Raw genomic sequence first — 18,420 nt, 5'->3', positions numbered from 1 at the left:
AGTTACTTCCTGTTAGGCTGTTTGTAAGTTTTTAGAAATTTCTGTCAAAAGTGTAGAATTCCGGACAGAAAATAAATAGAACCTGCCGGCAGATCGGCCCCATTCGGCCCCCACCTAGTCGCCCGTTTCTCCTGCTGTAAAGACTCAAATCAGTCGCTGGTCTCGTCTTGGATTCAGGAGCCGTATGTCTATCCCATGCATGTTTAATACCCTCACCGTATTACCCTCTACCACTTCTGCTGGGAGGCTGTTTCACTTATCTACATAGAAAAGGGTAGATTGGGCTATTCTTGTATTAATAAAAAGGTTTTTAGGATATAACCTCCTTAAGATGAGTCAAGTAGGACAACTGTGGCTCCATTTTAGATCCTGGAAGGAAAAAAAAAGATGCTGAAACAGCAAACATCAGATAAAGAAAGCAGAAGGCAGAGTTTGAGCTTAGTAAGCAGAACGAGGAAGACAAGACAGTTCAGAATAACACTTTCTTTTATCCCGTATACAGCGCAGTGTGAAAGCTCTCACAAGGAACTATCACATCAAGGTAGTAACGTCAGCTCCGACAATAAAAAAAAAGAATTCTGCCAACATAAGAGAGAGGGGAATTTTCACTCCTCTTCCTATTTTTTTTTTCTCTTCCTATTTTTTTTGGCTGATGAAGGAAAATATAATATAATATTAATTGTTTTATTATTTTATTTTTTTTGCGCAAGCAAAGCAGCTGTCATTAGGATCCCAAAGAGACGTCGGCTCCTGGAACGTTGTAAAAAAATAGTTTCATGGCGTCGAGCCGTCGGGTGCGTTGGAGGGAAGGTGATGAGAGGCAGCGCAGGAGCGGGGGGGTTAAAGTGGAACAATGTGAGAATAATTAGTACTCAATTAACATTAAGTAAATGAAGGCGCGCGGGGGGGGGGGGGGGCTTTTGCCTGCAGCGATTCGCGTGTATCTAAAGTAGCAAAATTATTGGTGGAAACTGCAGTATATCACCATATAGGCAGGTGGAAATACTTCCCTCCACCAGCATAACCCCCACCGCTGTATACAGTAATAACCCCCAGCGCTGTATACAGTAATATAACCCCCAGCGCTGTATACGGTAATATAACCCCCAGCGCTGTATACAGTAATAACCCCCAGCGCTGTATACAGTAATATAACCCCCAGCGCTGTATACGGTAATATAACCCCCAGCGCTGTATACAGTAATATAACCCCCAGCGCTGTATACAGTAATATAACCCCCAGCGCTGTATACAGTAATATAACCCCCCAGCGCTGTATACAGTAATATAACCCCCAGCGCTGTATACAGTAATATAACCCCCCAGCGCTGTATACAGTAATATAACCCCCAGCGCTGTATACAGTAATATAACCCCCCAGCGCTGTATACAGTAATATAACCCCCAGCGCTGTATACAGTAATATAACCCCCCAGCGCTGTATACAGTAATATAACCCCCAGCGCTGTATACAGTACTATAACCCCCAGCGCTGTATACAGTAATATAACCCCCAGCGCTGTATACAGTAATATAACCCCCGCGCTGTATACAGTAATATGACCCCCAGCGCTGTATACAGTAATACAACCCCCAGCGCTGTATACAGTAATATAACCCCCCCGGCGCTGTATACAGTAATAACCCCCCAGCGCTGTATACAGTAATATAACCCCCGCGCTGTATACAGTAATATAACCCCCAGCTCTGTATACAGTAATATAACCCCCCCAGCACTGTATACAGTAATATAACCCCCAGTGCTGTATACAGTAATATAACCCCCAGCGCTGTATACAGTAATATAACCCCCAGCGCTGTATACAGTAATATAACCCCCCAGCGCTGTATACAGTAATATAACCCCCAGCACTGTATACAGTAATATAACCCCCCCAGCGCTGTATACAGTAATATAACCCCCAGCGCTGTATACAGTAATATAACCCCCAGCACTGTATACAGTAATATAACCCCCCAGCGCTGTATACAGTAATATAACCCCCCAGCGCTGTATACAGTAATATAACCCCCCAGCGCTGTATACAGTAATATAACCCCCCAGCGCTGTATACAGTAATATAACCCCCGGCGCTGTATACAGTAATATAACCCCCGGCCTGGGGGTAAGACCTCGAGGCCTCTGTTTGTTACTATTTCAACCATATTATATTTTGGATGACTTTCCCGGCTCAAACACCACACTAAGCTGATGCTTTTTGGCGATGCTAATGAAGAACGGATGTCGTTAGAGTCCGGTTGGGTGATTAAGACTGAGTCATTCTATTGTCCCCCACAGGCAGTATGATAAGGAGTCGGGGGGTTCAGTAGATCGGGGATCAGATAACAGAGCGAGAATCATACAAACGGCTGATATGCAGCTGCCTGAAAATTTTATATTATGGGGCAAAAAACTACAAACTGGACAGAGCTAGATTAGTGAAAATTACAGGTAGTAAAAATATTGTATTTCAGAATTTCTGAATAACCTCTGAATTTATATAGAAAAATAATCTGGACTTTGGATGTATGTGAAGAAGGCTTCCTTGATAAAGGTGTGTGTTGAGTAACCCCTTAGGGGTCTCTGAGGCTCTCAAATTTCTTCCTGAATCGAACTTTTCAATCATTTCAAAGGCCAAAAAAATAAAATAGAATCTCAAAGTTAATCTCGGTGTGATTTTCCTGCAAAAAGTTCCCGCTCAGTAACGCTGCGTTTGGCTTCCACTTTCTGCCGAATGTTTTCTACAAAACTTCCTGAATAGGAAGAGATGATTTAATTCAATTCCCGCTCTCCTCCCATTCCTGCCGAAATCCAGCTGCAAACATCATGTATGCTATATATTTTACATGCAATATATTTTAAAATACATATTTTTGATAGAAGTTTTATACGCATATTTTACATGCAAAATATTTAACAATAATATATTTTTAATCACATTTTTAGATGCATTTTTTTTATGCACAATATTTAAAAATAATATATTTTTAATAGAATATCTATATGTATATTTTACATGCAAATTATTTAAAATATATTTTAGTAGAATTTTTATATGTATATTCTATTTGCAAAATATATATTTTACAATCAAAATATTAAACAATAATACATTTTTAATAACATTTTTATATATATATATATTTTACATGCAAAATATTTCTAAATATATATTTTTAATAGAATTTTATATGTAAAAATGTATATTTTATGTGTTTTATTAATGTATTTTTGTAGAAATGGCTGCAAAATTGCCGTCTGGTTTATGTTTAAAGAATGATCTACCTCTGTATAACCGTGCCGCAGCCTAAAGCCTTGTTGTCTCTTGTTTTTTTAGGCGGAAGCACACCCCCGGGTATCACCGCACCAGCTGTGCCTAGCATTCCATCTCCAATTGGGGTGAATGGTTTTACTGGGCTACCCCCGCAGGCTAACGGGCAGCCTTCCGCAGAAGCTGTGTTCGCGAATGGAATTCACCCTTACCCAGGTACCAAAACAATGCATCGATAATAAATAAATAATAATAATTAAAAAATACACATATTCCTGTACCAGACGCTGGGCCCCCCCGACGCATTTCGACCTCAAAGTCCTGTTGTTTTAAAAAAAAAAAAAAAACAACCACAGAGACTTTATTCATCCCCAATCCTTTCAAATTATTTGGATTTATTCATCATTTTATCCCTAAAGTGACATTACTATCATCAAGACTCCGGAGAGACCAAGTGGGCAGCTGGCCGACAGCCCCAAATACTCACCCGGTCTGCTCCGGCAAAATAAGAAATTATTTCAATTTTACCTGAATTATCGCTATTTTGCCTGAATTTAAAAAAGGGACGAACAAATGCAAAAAACGAAACCAAAAAAAAAAGCTTTTTTTAATAGCAAAATTGGGTTTGTTGAAGGGAGACAAATAAATGTAATTTAATAAACCCAACAAAATTCCTATTTGTGTCCCCAGGAGCTTACTATCTACTAACCATTGTACACGCGCGTGTTTAGCGCCTCAGCATTACGAAGGCAGAGCCGACACAGAATAATAATAATTAAAAAAAAATCACGACTTTGGCAGCGCTACAAAAAGCGCGCCCTTCACTGTACGCCTTCTGCAATCATCTATTATGGCTAAATTCCCAGCGGAAAAAAAACTAAAAAAAACATACAAAAAGTTAACAAGAATCCCAGAAGATCCAAAATAACTAAATTACAATTACACAGCTGTGATCTATTTCATTAGCTCTCCGGATCATTATTCTTCAGCATTTGCAACAATCAACCGTATTCCATAACACGCAAGAACGAGAGGCGCAAAAAAAAAAAAGAGAGAGAGAGAGAGAGAGCGAGATCATTTACCATCTTTAACTCGGAATATTAGATATTTTAATGAGTAGAATTCTTCCCCACTCGCTCCCCGGCAGTAATATATGGAGGTGATTAAGCCGGGTCTTGGCAGCTGGATTAAAGACGTTTGTTCCGTGAGTTCGGATAGCTATCAAAATGAAATATCCGTCAAGCCTTTCCCTGATGGCCACATGTCACATTTCATGGACTGCTAGTTTTACCGGTAAACACAGACGGAACATTTGCAAACTTAGACACGTAGCTTCCTTTTGCTTCGGGTGAAAGTTGTTCCGGAGATCAACCTTTTAAAGCCGTCGCGCTCCTACCGTTGTAGGAAGAAAGTGTGGATTCTCTAGAATGCTGGGTTTGCTCGTCTCGCCGTTCTTGTTCTTGGCGTTCTTAGGAATCCGTACGGTACGCCTGTGTTTGGTTTATGGGCTTGTGTTGACCCTGGGCAAACTTCTGCATTGTAGCCCCCACAATAGATGGACCCAAGTCTAGTCTGCCCGTCGTTTCTGCTGTAGAGAGTCAAACTTTCGTTGGTCTCGTCTTAGATTCAGGAGCCGTGTGCCTATCCGGTGTATTAGACCACTCCTGGTCCCACAGCTTCTCACAGACCATCTTCGTGTTCTCAATGTACTAAATTTTGCCACCTGCCTCCTTCCCTACATCCATCACCCAACTGGAGCACACGATCCGGTTTTAAGAAGCCGCTGGTGACCTTGTCCATCGCGAAACCTCTCCCTGCCTTAAAACACTTCTCCACCATCTTGTTGACTCTTCCTCTGTGTATTTCTCCTCTCGAGGAACCATAGAACTGAGACAATCCCATAATCACGTACCCATCATCTGCACTGGAAAATCACGCATTATGCTGTGCGCAGGTTCTGGGGTATCGGTCTGCAGTCCTTGGGGTCCTTGGGGTGGGGGGGCTTCATAAGACCTTGAGTGACCCCGGTTTCCCGGGCTCTTAGTATAGTCTCCTTATAGTAAAACGTTATCAGCCAAATTTAACCCTTGCTCTGTAAGAGCGCTAAGTATAGAGCAAAGCAGGGTTCTGGGTAAGATCATCGTAAACGAGTGGACACCAAAAAAAAAAAAATGAGATGCAAATAATATACTAACCAGCCATAATCGTCAGCATTACCTAATCACCGATCTCAATTAAGGTTAAACCTTCACAATAACAACATATTATTTAAGTCATTGCGAAACTTGGCATCCATCCCGTCCAGAGCTTGAAACGAGTCCGTGGGGAATTAAAGTCATTTGAATAAATATGAATATTTATGTTGAGATGAGCTTATATAAATTCACATTCTGTCTTGTACCCATACGCAGACATTCGCTCTCCCCGCTCTCCGCTTTACTTGTCTCTCCCCTCCAGTTTCTCTTCTATTCTCCATTTCTTTTTCTTCTCCCCCCCTATCTCTTTTTCCCAAGCTTGGTTTTCTTCTGCTCTTTCTCTTTTATCTCTCTCCCTCTTGTGATTTGATTATCTCTCACACCCTTTGATTATATTTTTTTCTCCTTTTGGATCAGTGTTCTGCAAAATAATTGTGATCCCGCTTTCTATCACACTATGCGGCACAGATATTCAGTGAACACGTTACTCCATCTCTTCTACTCATATACATAGAAACATAGAAAGTGCTGGCAGATAAGAACCATTGGGCCCATCCAGTCTGCCCAACCTCAGAATACTTTCCTTAGTCCCAGCCCTTATCTTATATCTAGCTTAGCCTTATGCCTATCCCCTGCTTGCTTAAACGCCTGTATTAACATCTACCACTTCTGCTAGAAGACCATTCCATGCATCCACTACCCTTTCAGTAGAGTAATATTTCCTGATGTTACTTTTAAACTTTTGCCCCGCTAGCTTAAGACTATGTGCTCTTGTTGTGGTAGTAGTTCTACTTTTAAAATCATCTCTCTTCCTTACTAAGTACATATAAAAGCCCATTTCGCATGGACCCCAGTGCATTTTACTGCATGCAAATAGTTGCAGGCAATACTTAGTTATTGAAGTTCTTCTGTCTCATTTAGCTCCACCCCCAGCTGCCTCTACTGCATTCTGGGAGAACTCATCAGTACGCTTCCTGCCGCAGAACTGTCATTCTAGCCAAATGAAAGCAATGGAAGCAGCAGCCAATCACATACATGCTATCTGAGCACTGATGTTTGCTAGCATGCATGAGATTGGCTACATCTTCAGCGATTAATACTACTGAGCATGTGCAGGAAGTATATTGACGTATGCTTCCTCCTTTCAGTAGAAGCAGCAGGGGGAGGAGTTAAATACTGTTAATGCTGTTACTGAGCATGTGCAGGAAGTGTACCGACGTATGCTTCCTGCTCTCAGTGGAGGCAGCCGGGGGGAGGAGTTAAAGAAGCCAGATGTCTTCTTTTCAATCTCCAATAATGAGAGAACGCCTGCACCGATTTGCATGCAGTAAAATGCGTTGGATCCCCTGCAAAATAAACTCCAACAAACATCAAAAATACAATTATGAGGACTAGACTGTCCTTTTATTTGGGATTGTTATGAATGTCAAATTCCCTTTAATGCTAGATTCCGCACCTGTAGGGTGTCCTTGAAACCTCGGTATTACTGGGTTAATAGAGCCCGGCTTCACTTTCCTTCTATAAGAAACGAGATGCGAGAAGCCATATGATGCCGGAAGCCGTGATTGTCGGACGTATTGATTGTATAGATCCTGACTTCCGAAGGACTCACCTGAACAGCATGCGGTGAACATTAAACACAGGATCTCCAATCAGCAGTCACCGGAGTTATTGTTGTATGTGAATGCCTAATTAATTACAACAGTAAACCCTGGTTGCTTTAATCACGGCGTCAGCTGTCCTAATCAATCTTAATAATGCGCAATGTGGCACCGTGACACCCGTGCATTTCTAATCTACATAAATTTCAGCAAAGTCCTCCGCGAGCTCGGCGCGGGGAGCGATACGGCAGCCGATTCACATTAAGGTTGGCTAAAAGATTTAAATTGAACTCAAAGAGGCGATATATTTTTTTGGTGGGTGGGGGGGGGTAACGGCGACCTTGCGGACACTCGGAACTTCTGAATGTCAAATGGAACGATGCGGACGGGTTGCATCCCGACGCGTTTGTTTGGCCTATATATAAAGAAAATGTGTGTAAAGCCGCGGGTACGTGCGCAGCGCATTCCTGGAAGCGTCTTCCCGCTCGGGTTGAATTATAGCGCTTGTTAAAGTGAATGTCACATGCGCGGATGGGCCATCAAACCGCACAATGGACCCGGCCTGCCCTACGTCGTGTCATTGAGACAGACAAAGTAGGTCAGAGAGTTCCGTTCCGTGTCTTCATTTCAGCGAGGACGACTTTGGGAAGACGTGATCCCAGCTTCTCCCGGGAGTAATTAAGAACATGAATATTATGGAGGAAGCCGCCGTATTTATGGGTCTCTGCTTATGTTTTTATTCATGCGCAGCGTGAAGCGTTCTGGGCTACCGTGGGAATAATTGCATTAAAGGGCTCTTCAAAGTCCTCGAGGATCATCTGCCTCTCCTTCGTCTCTTTAGCTTTTTAGGATAAAAAACGGGGTCCCGGAATCTAGGAAAGCCCAAATTTGTATGATAGCCCTTCACACGCTATGTATCGGGTATATGTGTGTGTATATATATATATAGGGTATGTATATGTATAGGATACGTATATATAGGGTGTATGTGTATATATATATATATATATATGTATATGTATGTATATATATGTGTATATATATATATATATATATAGGGTATGTGTGTGTGTGTGTATATATAGGGTATGTATAGGGTATATGTTTATATAGGGTGTATATATGTATGTGTTTGTGAGCAATGTGGTCCATGACCCAAACTATGTATTTACGGAACATGCTGCGTTCCATTCGGGATCCCAAAAAAAATCTATTCATTTATCCCAAGAAGACATAAAACGTGCTCATTCTCTACGGCTCTTCTATTTCCTAATATTATATATAACAAAAAATGCATAGAGCCGTATCAGCCCAAGGAAAATAGAGTAATTATCGGAAGCTGGTACCTTTTATGCGGCCAATGTAGAAAAAAAAGTAACATTAAATAAGCTTTTCGGGACCTCAAAAGCTCTCTCTATGACTTCTATCTGAAGAAGAGACCTCTGAGACTCCAAAAGCTTATGTCACTTCCCATCTTTTTTATCTTGGACCAATGAAAAGTGTCAACTTTGACTTTGTTCCATCCTATGTAGGACGCGTATTGATTTACTGCAACTTTTTTGTCTTTACAGCACAGAGCCCCACCGCCGCAGACCCTTTGCAGCAAGCCTACGCCGGAGTGCAGCAGTATGCAGGTAGTTAGTATAAAGACTTTCTCCTAATAACCTTTACCTTCAGTGCTTTTCATTTTTTAAGAGAATGCTAAATAAAAAAAAGAATTTTCACACGCTGAATTGCGCAAGTGATGTCATCACATCCTGTTACGTGACATCACAGGCTGTATTACCGATAGACACCCCATTGCCCCGTCACAGCCCCTGTGCATGAAAAAACTGCCTAAAGGATATTTCTTGGGAGGACCGACAGCCAGAACATTGTTGGGACAGTCCCAAAAATGTGAGACTGTTGGGAGCTATGTAATAGAAACATAAAAAATAGCCATTTTTACATGTTTCTGAAAATCACGCATTATGCGGTGCGCAGGTTCTGGGGTATCGGTCTGCAGTCCTTGGGGTCCTGTTATTGATCAGACAGTAAATGCTGCCCCGTACACCCCAAAGAAAGAGAAAAAAAAAGGGTAATTTCAGCTTCCAACAGCAGAGGGCAGCAAAGATAACGCAATTTTATTATCACCGCAAGAATACCAGTAAGAAACTGGGACCAGTACAGCAATTTACCTAAATACGCTTCTCATGAGGTCATATTACAAAATAGGTCACGTATGCAAATTAAATACTCCCCATTGCAGAAGAAGGTCATTTGCATACGGTGCCAGAGGATGATGTAATACAAATGAGATATTATAAATTCCCAATTCTGTCTCTTGATCTATACACACAATGTATATACGCTACGTTTGCCGTTAGCGCAGTTACCCCGAATTCTGTAGGCTCTTTGAAATAGATCGAGCAAAATACACATTTATGCTGCAGTGATTGATGATTAGATTTCTCCATTAAATATCCTGGGTCCTGCTTTAAAACAGGTGACTGGGTTAAGGATAATCGTTAAGTTAGTGTTTCAGCCATTGGCCTGATTCTTCTAACATTTCTCCCCTCTTGTACCTTGTTAAATCCATTTATATATATATATATATATATATATATATATGTAGTTGCCCCCGCCCCTTCCTCTGAACTTAATTATCTTAATTCATTATCGTTTGCAAATACTCTTTTGATTGGCAGATCATTTAAAGAGGAGGACACAGGGGGAAATTAGACCATTATTAGAACCATTTGGTTTCCACCATTAGCAAGCCACACAATCTTTGTTGGAGGCTATTAAAGGGTTAACATTATTCTCAGATATTTATAATAGAAGACCCGGGCAAAGTGCGGGGCTAAAATTGGTACACCCTTAGAGATTGTAAGTGCCTTTGACCACTACTTGTTATGCCCTTGTACAGCGCAGCGGAATATGCCGGCGCTATCTAACTCAATAAATATTATCACAGTTTTCCGACAGCCCCCCCCCCCCCCCGGTCACTGGTCACGCACATTCATCATGTGCCCGTCTCCCCGTTCTTTTCCCGTTCGGAATCCTGGGGCAAAGCTACAATACGCGAGAAAGCTTCGAGTCCGTGCCGCTAGCCCATCACAGAAGAGCTGGCACAATCGGTGTCACGGCCCGTGACAAATTTATAGCCGGCATAACTCGCAATTATTTCCCACTGAACGAGCACAAGTGGTGGCGAGTGACCCGGGAAATATTCCAGACGATCTCGTTATGATGGGAAGAGAGTTTAATAGCCCCTCACTGACGACTTTTCTCCCCATGTCTCTTCCCGTAGCTGCTTATCCTGCCGCTTACGGCCAGATCAGTCAAGCGTTTCCCCAACCACCTCCCATGATTCCACAGCAACAGAGAGAAGGTGAGTCGCTGCTGCAAGTTTATTTTGTCTCCGCATTAACCCCTCTTTTCCCCACTTTGCAACGCGCTGTTTGGTTCGCTGGCACGCACGGGGTTAAGGTCACCGAAAACACAATTTCCATGATTAATACAAGTATTAAAAGCATAACGGCAAAATTCTAGAACTCTTAGTCTGAATTAACGTTCCGAGGGACCTGTTTTTAGAGGGTTAAATGCAGTGGTGGTTCACTAGGGCAAAGTGTATGGGGTCTCCAGCTTTGGGGGATCATTCATCATTGGGCAGGCTTTGGTACCCTGGTTTCTCGCTGAAGGTCTGATGCCAACCCTGGAATGTCCAGCAGTCACGTTCTGTAGACACTGATGCCCTTTCACTGAAACCCTTGCCGGGTGGACCTGGGAATTACTCCCCCAGTGCTGTATACAGTAATATAACCCCCAGCACTGTATACAGTAATATAACCCCCAGCGCTGTATACAGTAATATAACCCCCAGCGCTGTATACAGTAATATAACCCCCCAGTGCTGTATACAGTAATATAACCCCCCAGCGCTGTATACAGTAATATAACCCCCCAGCACTGTATACAGTAATATAACCCCCAGCGCTGTATACAGTAATATAACCCCCAGCGCTGTATACAGTAATATAACCCCAGCGCTGTATACAGTAATATAACCCCCAGCGCTGTATACAGTAATATAACCCCCAGCGCTGTATACAATAATATAACCCCCACGCTGTATACAATAATATAACCCCCCCAGCCCTGTATACAGTAATATAACCCCCAGCGCTGTATACAGTAATGTCGGTTGGTGAGAATGCCGTTGCTGTCAGTCATGTGATATTTTGGGTGACTTTCCCGGCTTAAACACCACACTGAGCTGATGCTTTATGGCAATACTAATGAAGTCCGTTCCTCCATAGACTTTCATTAGTCAGAGTGTCCGGCTGCGTGATTGAGACTGAGCCATTCTATTGTTCCCCACAGGCAGTATGATAAGGAGTTGGGGCTCAGAGAAAAGAGCGAGAACTCATTCAAATGGCTGATATGCAGCTGCCTGAAAACATTATATAATTGGGCAAAAAATACAGAAAATTCCAAAAACGTGTCAAAGTGAACTCACCAGCAGATCCCTTAGTAACTTGGTCCCTATTTTTTCCATATTAAAGAGGACACAATAAAAATGTGAAAAATGTGAATAACACATCACCGTTTAGGTAATAGATGTAGTTTTATCCATGTAACGTGCGAACCTCCCACTAGCCGATGTGCGCATGTGTCAGTAAATGTCTTGTTACCAACTTTTAAGACTCATGTAGCCCAACGGTTTTCACCAAATTCCCTTTTTTTCTCATAGATTTTCATCTAAACATTTATACATCCCTCTACTGATATGATTTAGGAGTGACTTTTGATCATGCCCAATCCCCGCCCACTTCCCGCCTACTCCTAGCACACTTTAGACCCATGTATGCAGTTGGCTCCGCCCTAGACACTGCTAGACCCACCTCCCTGGATAGTTAGCCCCAATCTCCTCATCAAATTGCTAAATGTTTTTTCCATGACATCATTTATTCCCCCAAAATGGTCCAAAAGTACAAAAAACATCAAATTTCATTCTTCACCATGACCTAATTTTTTATGAACTGCTAAATTATACAATACTTTCCAAATTAAGGACGTCACCCCCTATATAAACCGTAAATCATATATTGTAGGGAGGGGGGTATAATAAATAATCGCAAGCACATTCTGTGTTAATTAACATATTTTATGATGTCTAATTATTTGCAGGTGCTGAAAGATTCCGTAATGTGACATAAATCATTAAATTTTAGCCTCCTAAAATGTCACTGCTGTTATATGAACCTGTCTTTAAATATGCAAAAAAAAAATAGATTTTCTATATTATTATATTTTACAAAATAAGATCATAAAATATACCATTTAAAAAAAAAAATGATTTGAAAGAAAAGTACGAAAAATGAAGTGTTAAATATTCATGTAAATCACGAAGTATCAATAAATAAGCAAAATTGGGATACTTTTGCTAATTTCTAGAAAAAATATGGGTCCTCAGTTGAAGACGTCGATGGTCTTCAACTCTTTTTGAAGTTTTAGAAGGTTGTGTATGGGGCCGTTGTGCTCGGAGCTGTCACTTTCTAGCCCATGGAGTAAGCGTGTGTTTATATATGTGTGTGTAAATGTATGGTGTAGGAGTGGGAATGTGTGTGTGTATGTATGAATGTATGTGTTAGTGTATGTAAGTATAGAGCTGCCCATGACCATTATCATACCTACCCGCATCATAATTCATTTCCATCCCCCACTACAATCATCCCCCAACCTCCATATTCATACTATCATCATCATCATCATCATTCCTCCCAGGGCCGGCCCAAGGCAAAATGCCGCCTGGGGCGAATTTTAAAATGCCGCCCCCCCCCCCCTTATCTACCCTTCCTCTCCACCCCCCCTTATCTACCCTTCCTCCCCTCCCCCCTTGTACTTACCTTTCAGCAGTCCTGCGGCGAGTCTCCCTGTTCGGTCTCGGTGCCGAGGAAATCTTCCGGCACTCAGCATTACAAGCCGGCACCGAGACCGAACAGGGAGACTCGCTGCAGAGGAGAGAGAGAGGCGCCCCTTTGTCTCTCTTTCGCTTTCAAAAAAAAAAAAAAAAAAAGGGCTTGGGGCGGCAAAGTGCCGCCCCTTCAAAAGTGCCGCCTGGAGCGGTTGCCCCACTCGGCTCCATTGTCGGGCCGGCCCTGATTCCTCCCCCACCATTATCACCCCACATTGCACCACGCTCTTCCCCTTCCATCTTCATATCATTTAACTTATCATCTCCATAACTGCTCAGCGTTATTTCTGCATCATCTTCATACGCTCCCCCAGCATGAAATTTCTCCCCATCACCTCCCCTGTGAGTCTGGCGGTCAGCTTCTGTCAGCATGTCTGTGGTGCCGTCTTGCTCTCCGTACGTCATATCTGTTGCGACGCTGACTGTCAGACGCACGATGGCCACGCATGGAATCACGATGTCCAGCCTGAAGACCAGCCCCAAGGGAGGCAGGTCTATCTCGTTAGGCCAGTCCTGACAAATATTTTTAATGTTGGGGTGTCAGTCATTGTTTCAGGTTCCTCTCTCCTGTTGCTTGAAAGTAGATCCGACCTTCTTGACAGCCTCACGGTATCAAGTGGTTTTTCCACTTTTTTCTTAAACTCTTGCATTTTGGAGAGTAATGGCTGGATAGCCAGTAATTGGGAAATGTCGATCAGCTTAGCGCTCGGCTCTCATGAGTCTTCTCTGTCCACCTGAATGAATGTTCAACAAGAACCAAATCTGACAGTCAAACTCCTGATTTCTCAGAGGAATCCCAAGCTGTCTTTCCATACATGACTATGCAACCGTGGTGCCTGTCTCGTAGGAGTCTTTTGCAGTCTAAAGGGAATTCCCTAAACATCTCACGTGGCCTTCAACCCTGTGGACAAACGTTTCCATCTTTTCTTTAATAAAACCATTTTCTAGTTTTCCAACCAGTCATAAAGCCAGCGAAATCTTTTCCCCATGCTGCAGCGACCAATCCTCAGCTTTTCAAGAATGTTCAATTGGTTGGCAATTTGCATACGAAGGTCCATAGAGATTTTGTACGACATACATATACGTCCCAAACGTATTATTTTTTGTCTTTGGTTGAAGTTCTACAGACGAGAGGTTGATGGCCACAATGTTAAGGTCTCATGCTGTTGTTTTGCTTTTTAGGGTATATTTCATGTATATTAGGAGTTCACTTTTATTTGAGTATCTCGTATGCCCTCGCTGGTCCAGAGCAGATCAATGTCTGGCCCCGAGTCAGTAACGCTCGGGAGAATTCTTCCTATTAACTCTAGTTTTTAGTTACGGGAGATTCTATTTAACATATCTGGAAACTCTCCAGACTTCGCCCAGAGAAGACCTCTGGGTCAGTGTGTTTAAATAACTGGGGGAGGACCTATCTTGGTCTAGCTCCACCCCCTTGGACACATCGCTATAAGTAGAGGGAGAGCTTCGGGAGCTAGGTAAAGGAAAGTCCAAGGTACGCAAGTTTGGTTGCTTCTGGCACTTTATTGACAACTCAGTTGACCAATGGCATGGAGAGGATCAATCACAGGGCAGATCATTTACCTGTTACCACGTTATACCCTGTCCCCATCAATATCTCACCCCATCCACAGCGGAAGGGGTTACTCGTAAGCGCATTTGGTTTATGGCTTTCGCCTATACACCCTTGATTGCCTTTCTTAATCACCTTTGATCTCACACAGTTGTATGAAATGCGGAGATCAGCTGTTCCTTCACCAGACGCCCTCTTAGCAAATTAGTGGGGAAAATTGTGCTTTCCAAATATTCATTAGAACTTCATTTTCTATTAATACAGGAAAGTGCTCTGGGCCGCGAATCGTAATCACGCTGAGACAGAGGAATTTTAATGCGCTTTAAATGGGCATCTGTCAGGACACGGATCCGTCTTCCTTGTGTCTGCCAGGGATGTGAATGAATTGTATGCAGTGAATGCGCGGGGGAGGGGATGCTACCCGCACCCCCCCCCCCACGATCTCATCCTGCGAAAAAAAAAAAAAAACTATTGACGCAAATTTACCTAAAGAGACGGTGCCAATAAAAATTTAAATATAATTAGTCAATTTGGCTTCATTATGTGTCTTCATTTCTATGCATTCAGTTTTATGCAAATGCCTGTGTGCTGCCATTTTGGGATAATTAGAGGCATTAACTACCCCCCCCAATATGACAGCACAGCACCGCAACCTCACTTTGTGTCTCTGGGTAGCAGAGATTGATTGATGGAGCTCTGAGCTGCAGACCCAATAAGCTCTTTGCGAGTCAAGGAGCTGGTAACTAGGGGGCAGTTGTTGCTAGGGGCAAAACAAAGCAAAAGAAAACACCAGAGATTTTGAGTATTAGAGAGGACCAGCAGACTTCTGCCAGTATTGTGGAAAAAAAACCAGAGTGTGTGGGCGTGGCTTATGGCATCATCCTGCAATAGAATGTTTGTTTAGTTAAAGTTTTACTAGAATCTCAGAATCTCAGGATCGGAGAATTCCATCCACTTCCTGTATATACATTTCCCTCTTTATTTGGTATTTTACAGAAGCACACACATACATACACTACCATTCAAAGTTTGCGGTCACTTCGGAATTTCCTTGTATTTAAATGAAAAGCACATTTTGTCCTCTAAAATAACATTAAATGCATCATAAGTCTGGCGCAGACGGGGTTAATGTTGTAAATGACTATTGTAGCAGGAAACGGGTTTTTAATGGAATAACTTCATAGGCATACAGAGACCCTTTATCACTCCCATCACTCCTTTGTCCCAATGGCCCTTTATCACTCCCATCACTCCTGTGTTCCAATGGCCCTTTATCACTCCCATCACTCCTTTGTCCCAATGGCCCTTTATCACTCCCATCACTCCTGTGTTCCAATGGCCCTTTATCACTCCCATCACTCCTTTGCTCCAACGGCCCTTTATCACTCCCATCACTCCTGTGTTCCAATGGCCCTTTATCACTCCCATCACTCCTGTGTTCCAATGGCCCTTTATCACTCCCATCACTCCTGTGTCCCAATGGCCCTTTATCACTCCCATCACTCCTGGGTTCCAATGGCGCATTGTGTTCACTGATTCAAGTTTAAGTTTAAAAGGCTAATTGATGGTCAGAAAACTCTTTCGCAAATTATGTTAGACAGAAATGTCCTTGTTTTTCATGAAAAAGACCCCAAACCTATAAATGTAATGTGTGTGTGTATATATGATATATATTATATGTGTGTGTGTATATATGATATATATTATATGTGTGTGTATATATGATATATATTATATGTGTGTGTGTATATATGATATATATTATATGTGTGTGTATATATGATATATATTATATGTGTGTGTGTATATATGATATATATTATATGTGTGTGTGTGTGTATATATGATATATATTATATGTGTGTGTGTATATGATATATATATTATGTGTGTGTGTGTATATATGATATATATTATGTGTGTGTGTGTGTATATATGATATATATTATATGTGTGTGTGTGTATATATGATATATATTATATGTGTGTGTGTGTATATAAGATATATATTATATGTGTGTGTGTATATATGATATATATTATATGTGTGTGTGTATATATGATATATATTATATGTGTGTGTGTGTATATTATATATATTATGTGTGTGTATATATGATATATTTTATATGTGTGTGTGTGTATATATGATATATATTATGTGTGTGTGTATGATATATATTATATGTGTGTGTGTATATATGATATATATTATATGTGTGTGTATGATATATATTATATATGTGTGTGTGTATGATATATATTGTGTGTGTGTATATATGATATATATTATATGTGTGTGTGTATGATATATATTATATGTGTGTGTGTATGATATATATTATATGTGTGTGTGTATATATGATATATATTATATCTGTGTGTGTATATATGATATATATTATTATGTGTCTGTGTGTATATATATATACCGTATTGGCTCGAATATAGGCCGCACTTTTTCCCCCCACTTTAAGTCTTTAAAGTGGGGGTGCGGCTTATATTCGGGGTCTAGCATGTCCCGGGCGCCGGGCAGGCAGCGGGGTTAGGATACAGATCCCCCGCAGCGGTGCAGAGGACCTGCATCCTACTCCCCGATACACTCAGACTGCCTCCCCTGCTCGGGGGGGGGGACGGTGGCAGCATATCTCGGGGGGGGCAGTGGTAGCATATCTCGGGGGGGAGGACAGTGGCAGCATATCTCGGGGGGGGAGGACAGTGGCAGCATATCTCGGGGGGGGAGGACAGTGGCAGCATATCTCGGGGGGGAGGACAGTGGCAGCATATCTCGGGGGGGGAGGACAGTGGCAGCATATCTCGGGGGGGGAGGAGGACAGTGGTAGCATATCTCGGGGGGGGAGGAGGACAGTGGCAGCATATCTCGGGGGGGGACAGTGGCAGCATATCTCGGCTCGGGGGGGGAGTGGCAGCATATCTCGGGGAGGGAGGACAGTGGCAGCATATCTCGGGGGGGGACAGTGGCAGCATATCTCGGCTCGGGGGGGGTGGCAGCATATCTCGGGGAGGGAGGACAGTGGCAGCATATCTCGGGGGGGGGGGACAGAGTGGTAGCATGTTTTTTTGGTGCTTTTTTAAAGAAAAAAACTTTTTCTTTAAAAAAGCACCAAACTTTTAGGGTGTGGCCTATATCTGAGCCAATACGGTATATATACAGTGCAAACTAAGAATAGTCAAACATTTACATTTCTAAGCAGAAGACGTGTTGGTTGGCAGCATGCACATCACCGGACGTCTGTATAAATATTCACTTTATTCTCTCTCTTCTCCTCCCAGGACCCGAAGGCTGCAACCTGTTTATCTACCATCTGCCCCAGGAATTTGGGGACGCCGAGCTGATGCAGATGTTCCTGCCTTTCGGTAATGTCATCTCCTCGAAAGTGTTTGTGGATCGGGCGACAAACCAAAGTAAATGCTTTGGTGGGTAAAGATAACAAACAAAAAATTAGATTCATCCAGGAAAAGGGCTTTTTTTCTAAACACTTAATTTTCAGAATGTTTTTTTTTTTCAATTTTATTTTTCTAATACTTTTTTTTTCCTGTCCTTTTCTTGTTTGTTTGATGCTTAAATTCTGCTTCTGTTTTAGATGTTTCCTTGAGTAGCAAAAGAAAAATGTATTGGGATGAAATAAGGGAATGGGCAAGCTTATCTGTACGGTGCTCAAAGAGTTAAAATTGAATATATCATAAGGAGTCTGGAAGAACCAACCTGGAATATTAAATTTAGGGTTTCCATATCAGCTTGTCTTTACATATTATTGACCACCAACTATGGTGCTGCCCCTTGAAAATGTGGAAGTTA

General features: G+C 42.1%; 1 protein-coding gene across 1 annotated transcript in view; it reads left to right on the top strand.

Annotated features, from left to right (window-relative positions):
• Positions 1-18,420, top strand: part of LOC149276682 (CUGBP Elav-like family member 4) — a gene marked incomplete at its 5' end in the record, with an annotated part of 59,758 nt that overhangs the window by 26,207 nt on the left and 15,131 nt on the right. Inside the window, 4 exons of the mRNA XM_089503433.1 lie at positions 3,339-3,488; positions 8,640-8,702; positions 10,361-10,441; positions 17,895-18,038. Coding sequence (XP_089359559.1) covers positions 3,339-3,488; positions 8,640-8,702; positions 10,361-10,441; positions 17,895-18,038 — 438 coding nt within the window. The remainder of the gene's footprint in view (positions 1-3,338; positions 3,489-8,639; positions 8,703-10,360; positions 10,442-17,894; positions 18,039-18,420) is intronic.

This window comes from Sceloporus occidentalis, unplaced genomic scaffold (genome assembly GCF_023333645.1).
Source record: "Sceloporus occidentalis isolate IW3139 unplaced genomic scaffold, rSceOcc1.0.p SCAF_232, whole genome shotgun sequence".
Taxonomy (NCBI): domain Eukaryota; kingdom Metazoa; phylum Chordata; class Lepidosauria; order Squamata; family Phrynosomatidae; genus Sceloporus; species Sceloporus occidentalis.
This window is presented reverse-complemented; position numbering and strand designations above follow the sequence as displayed.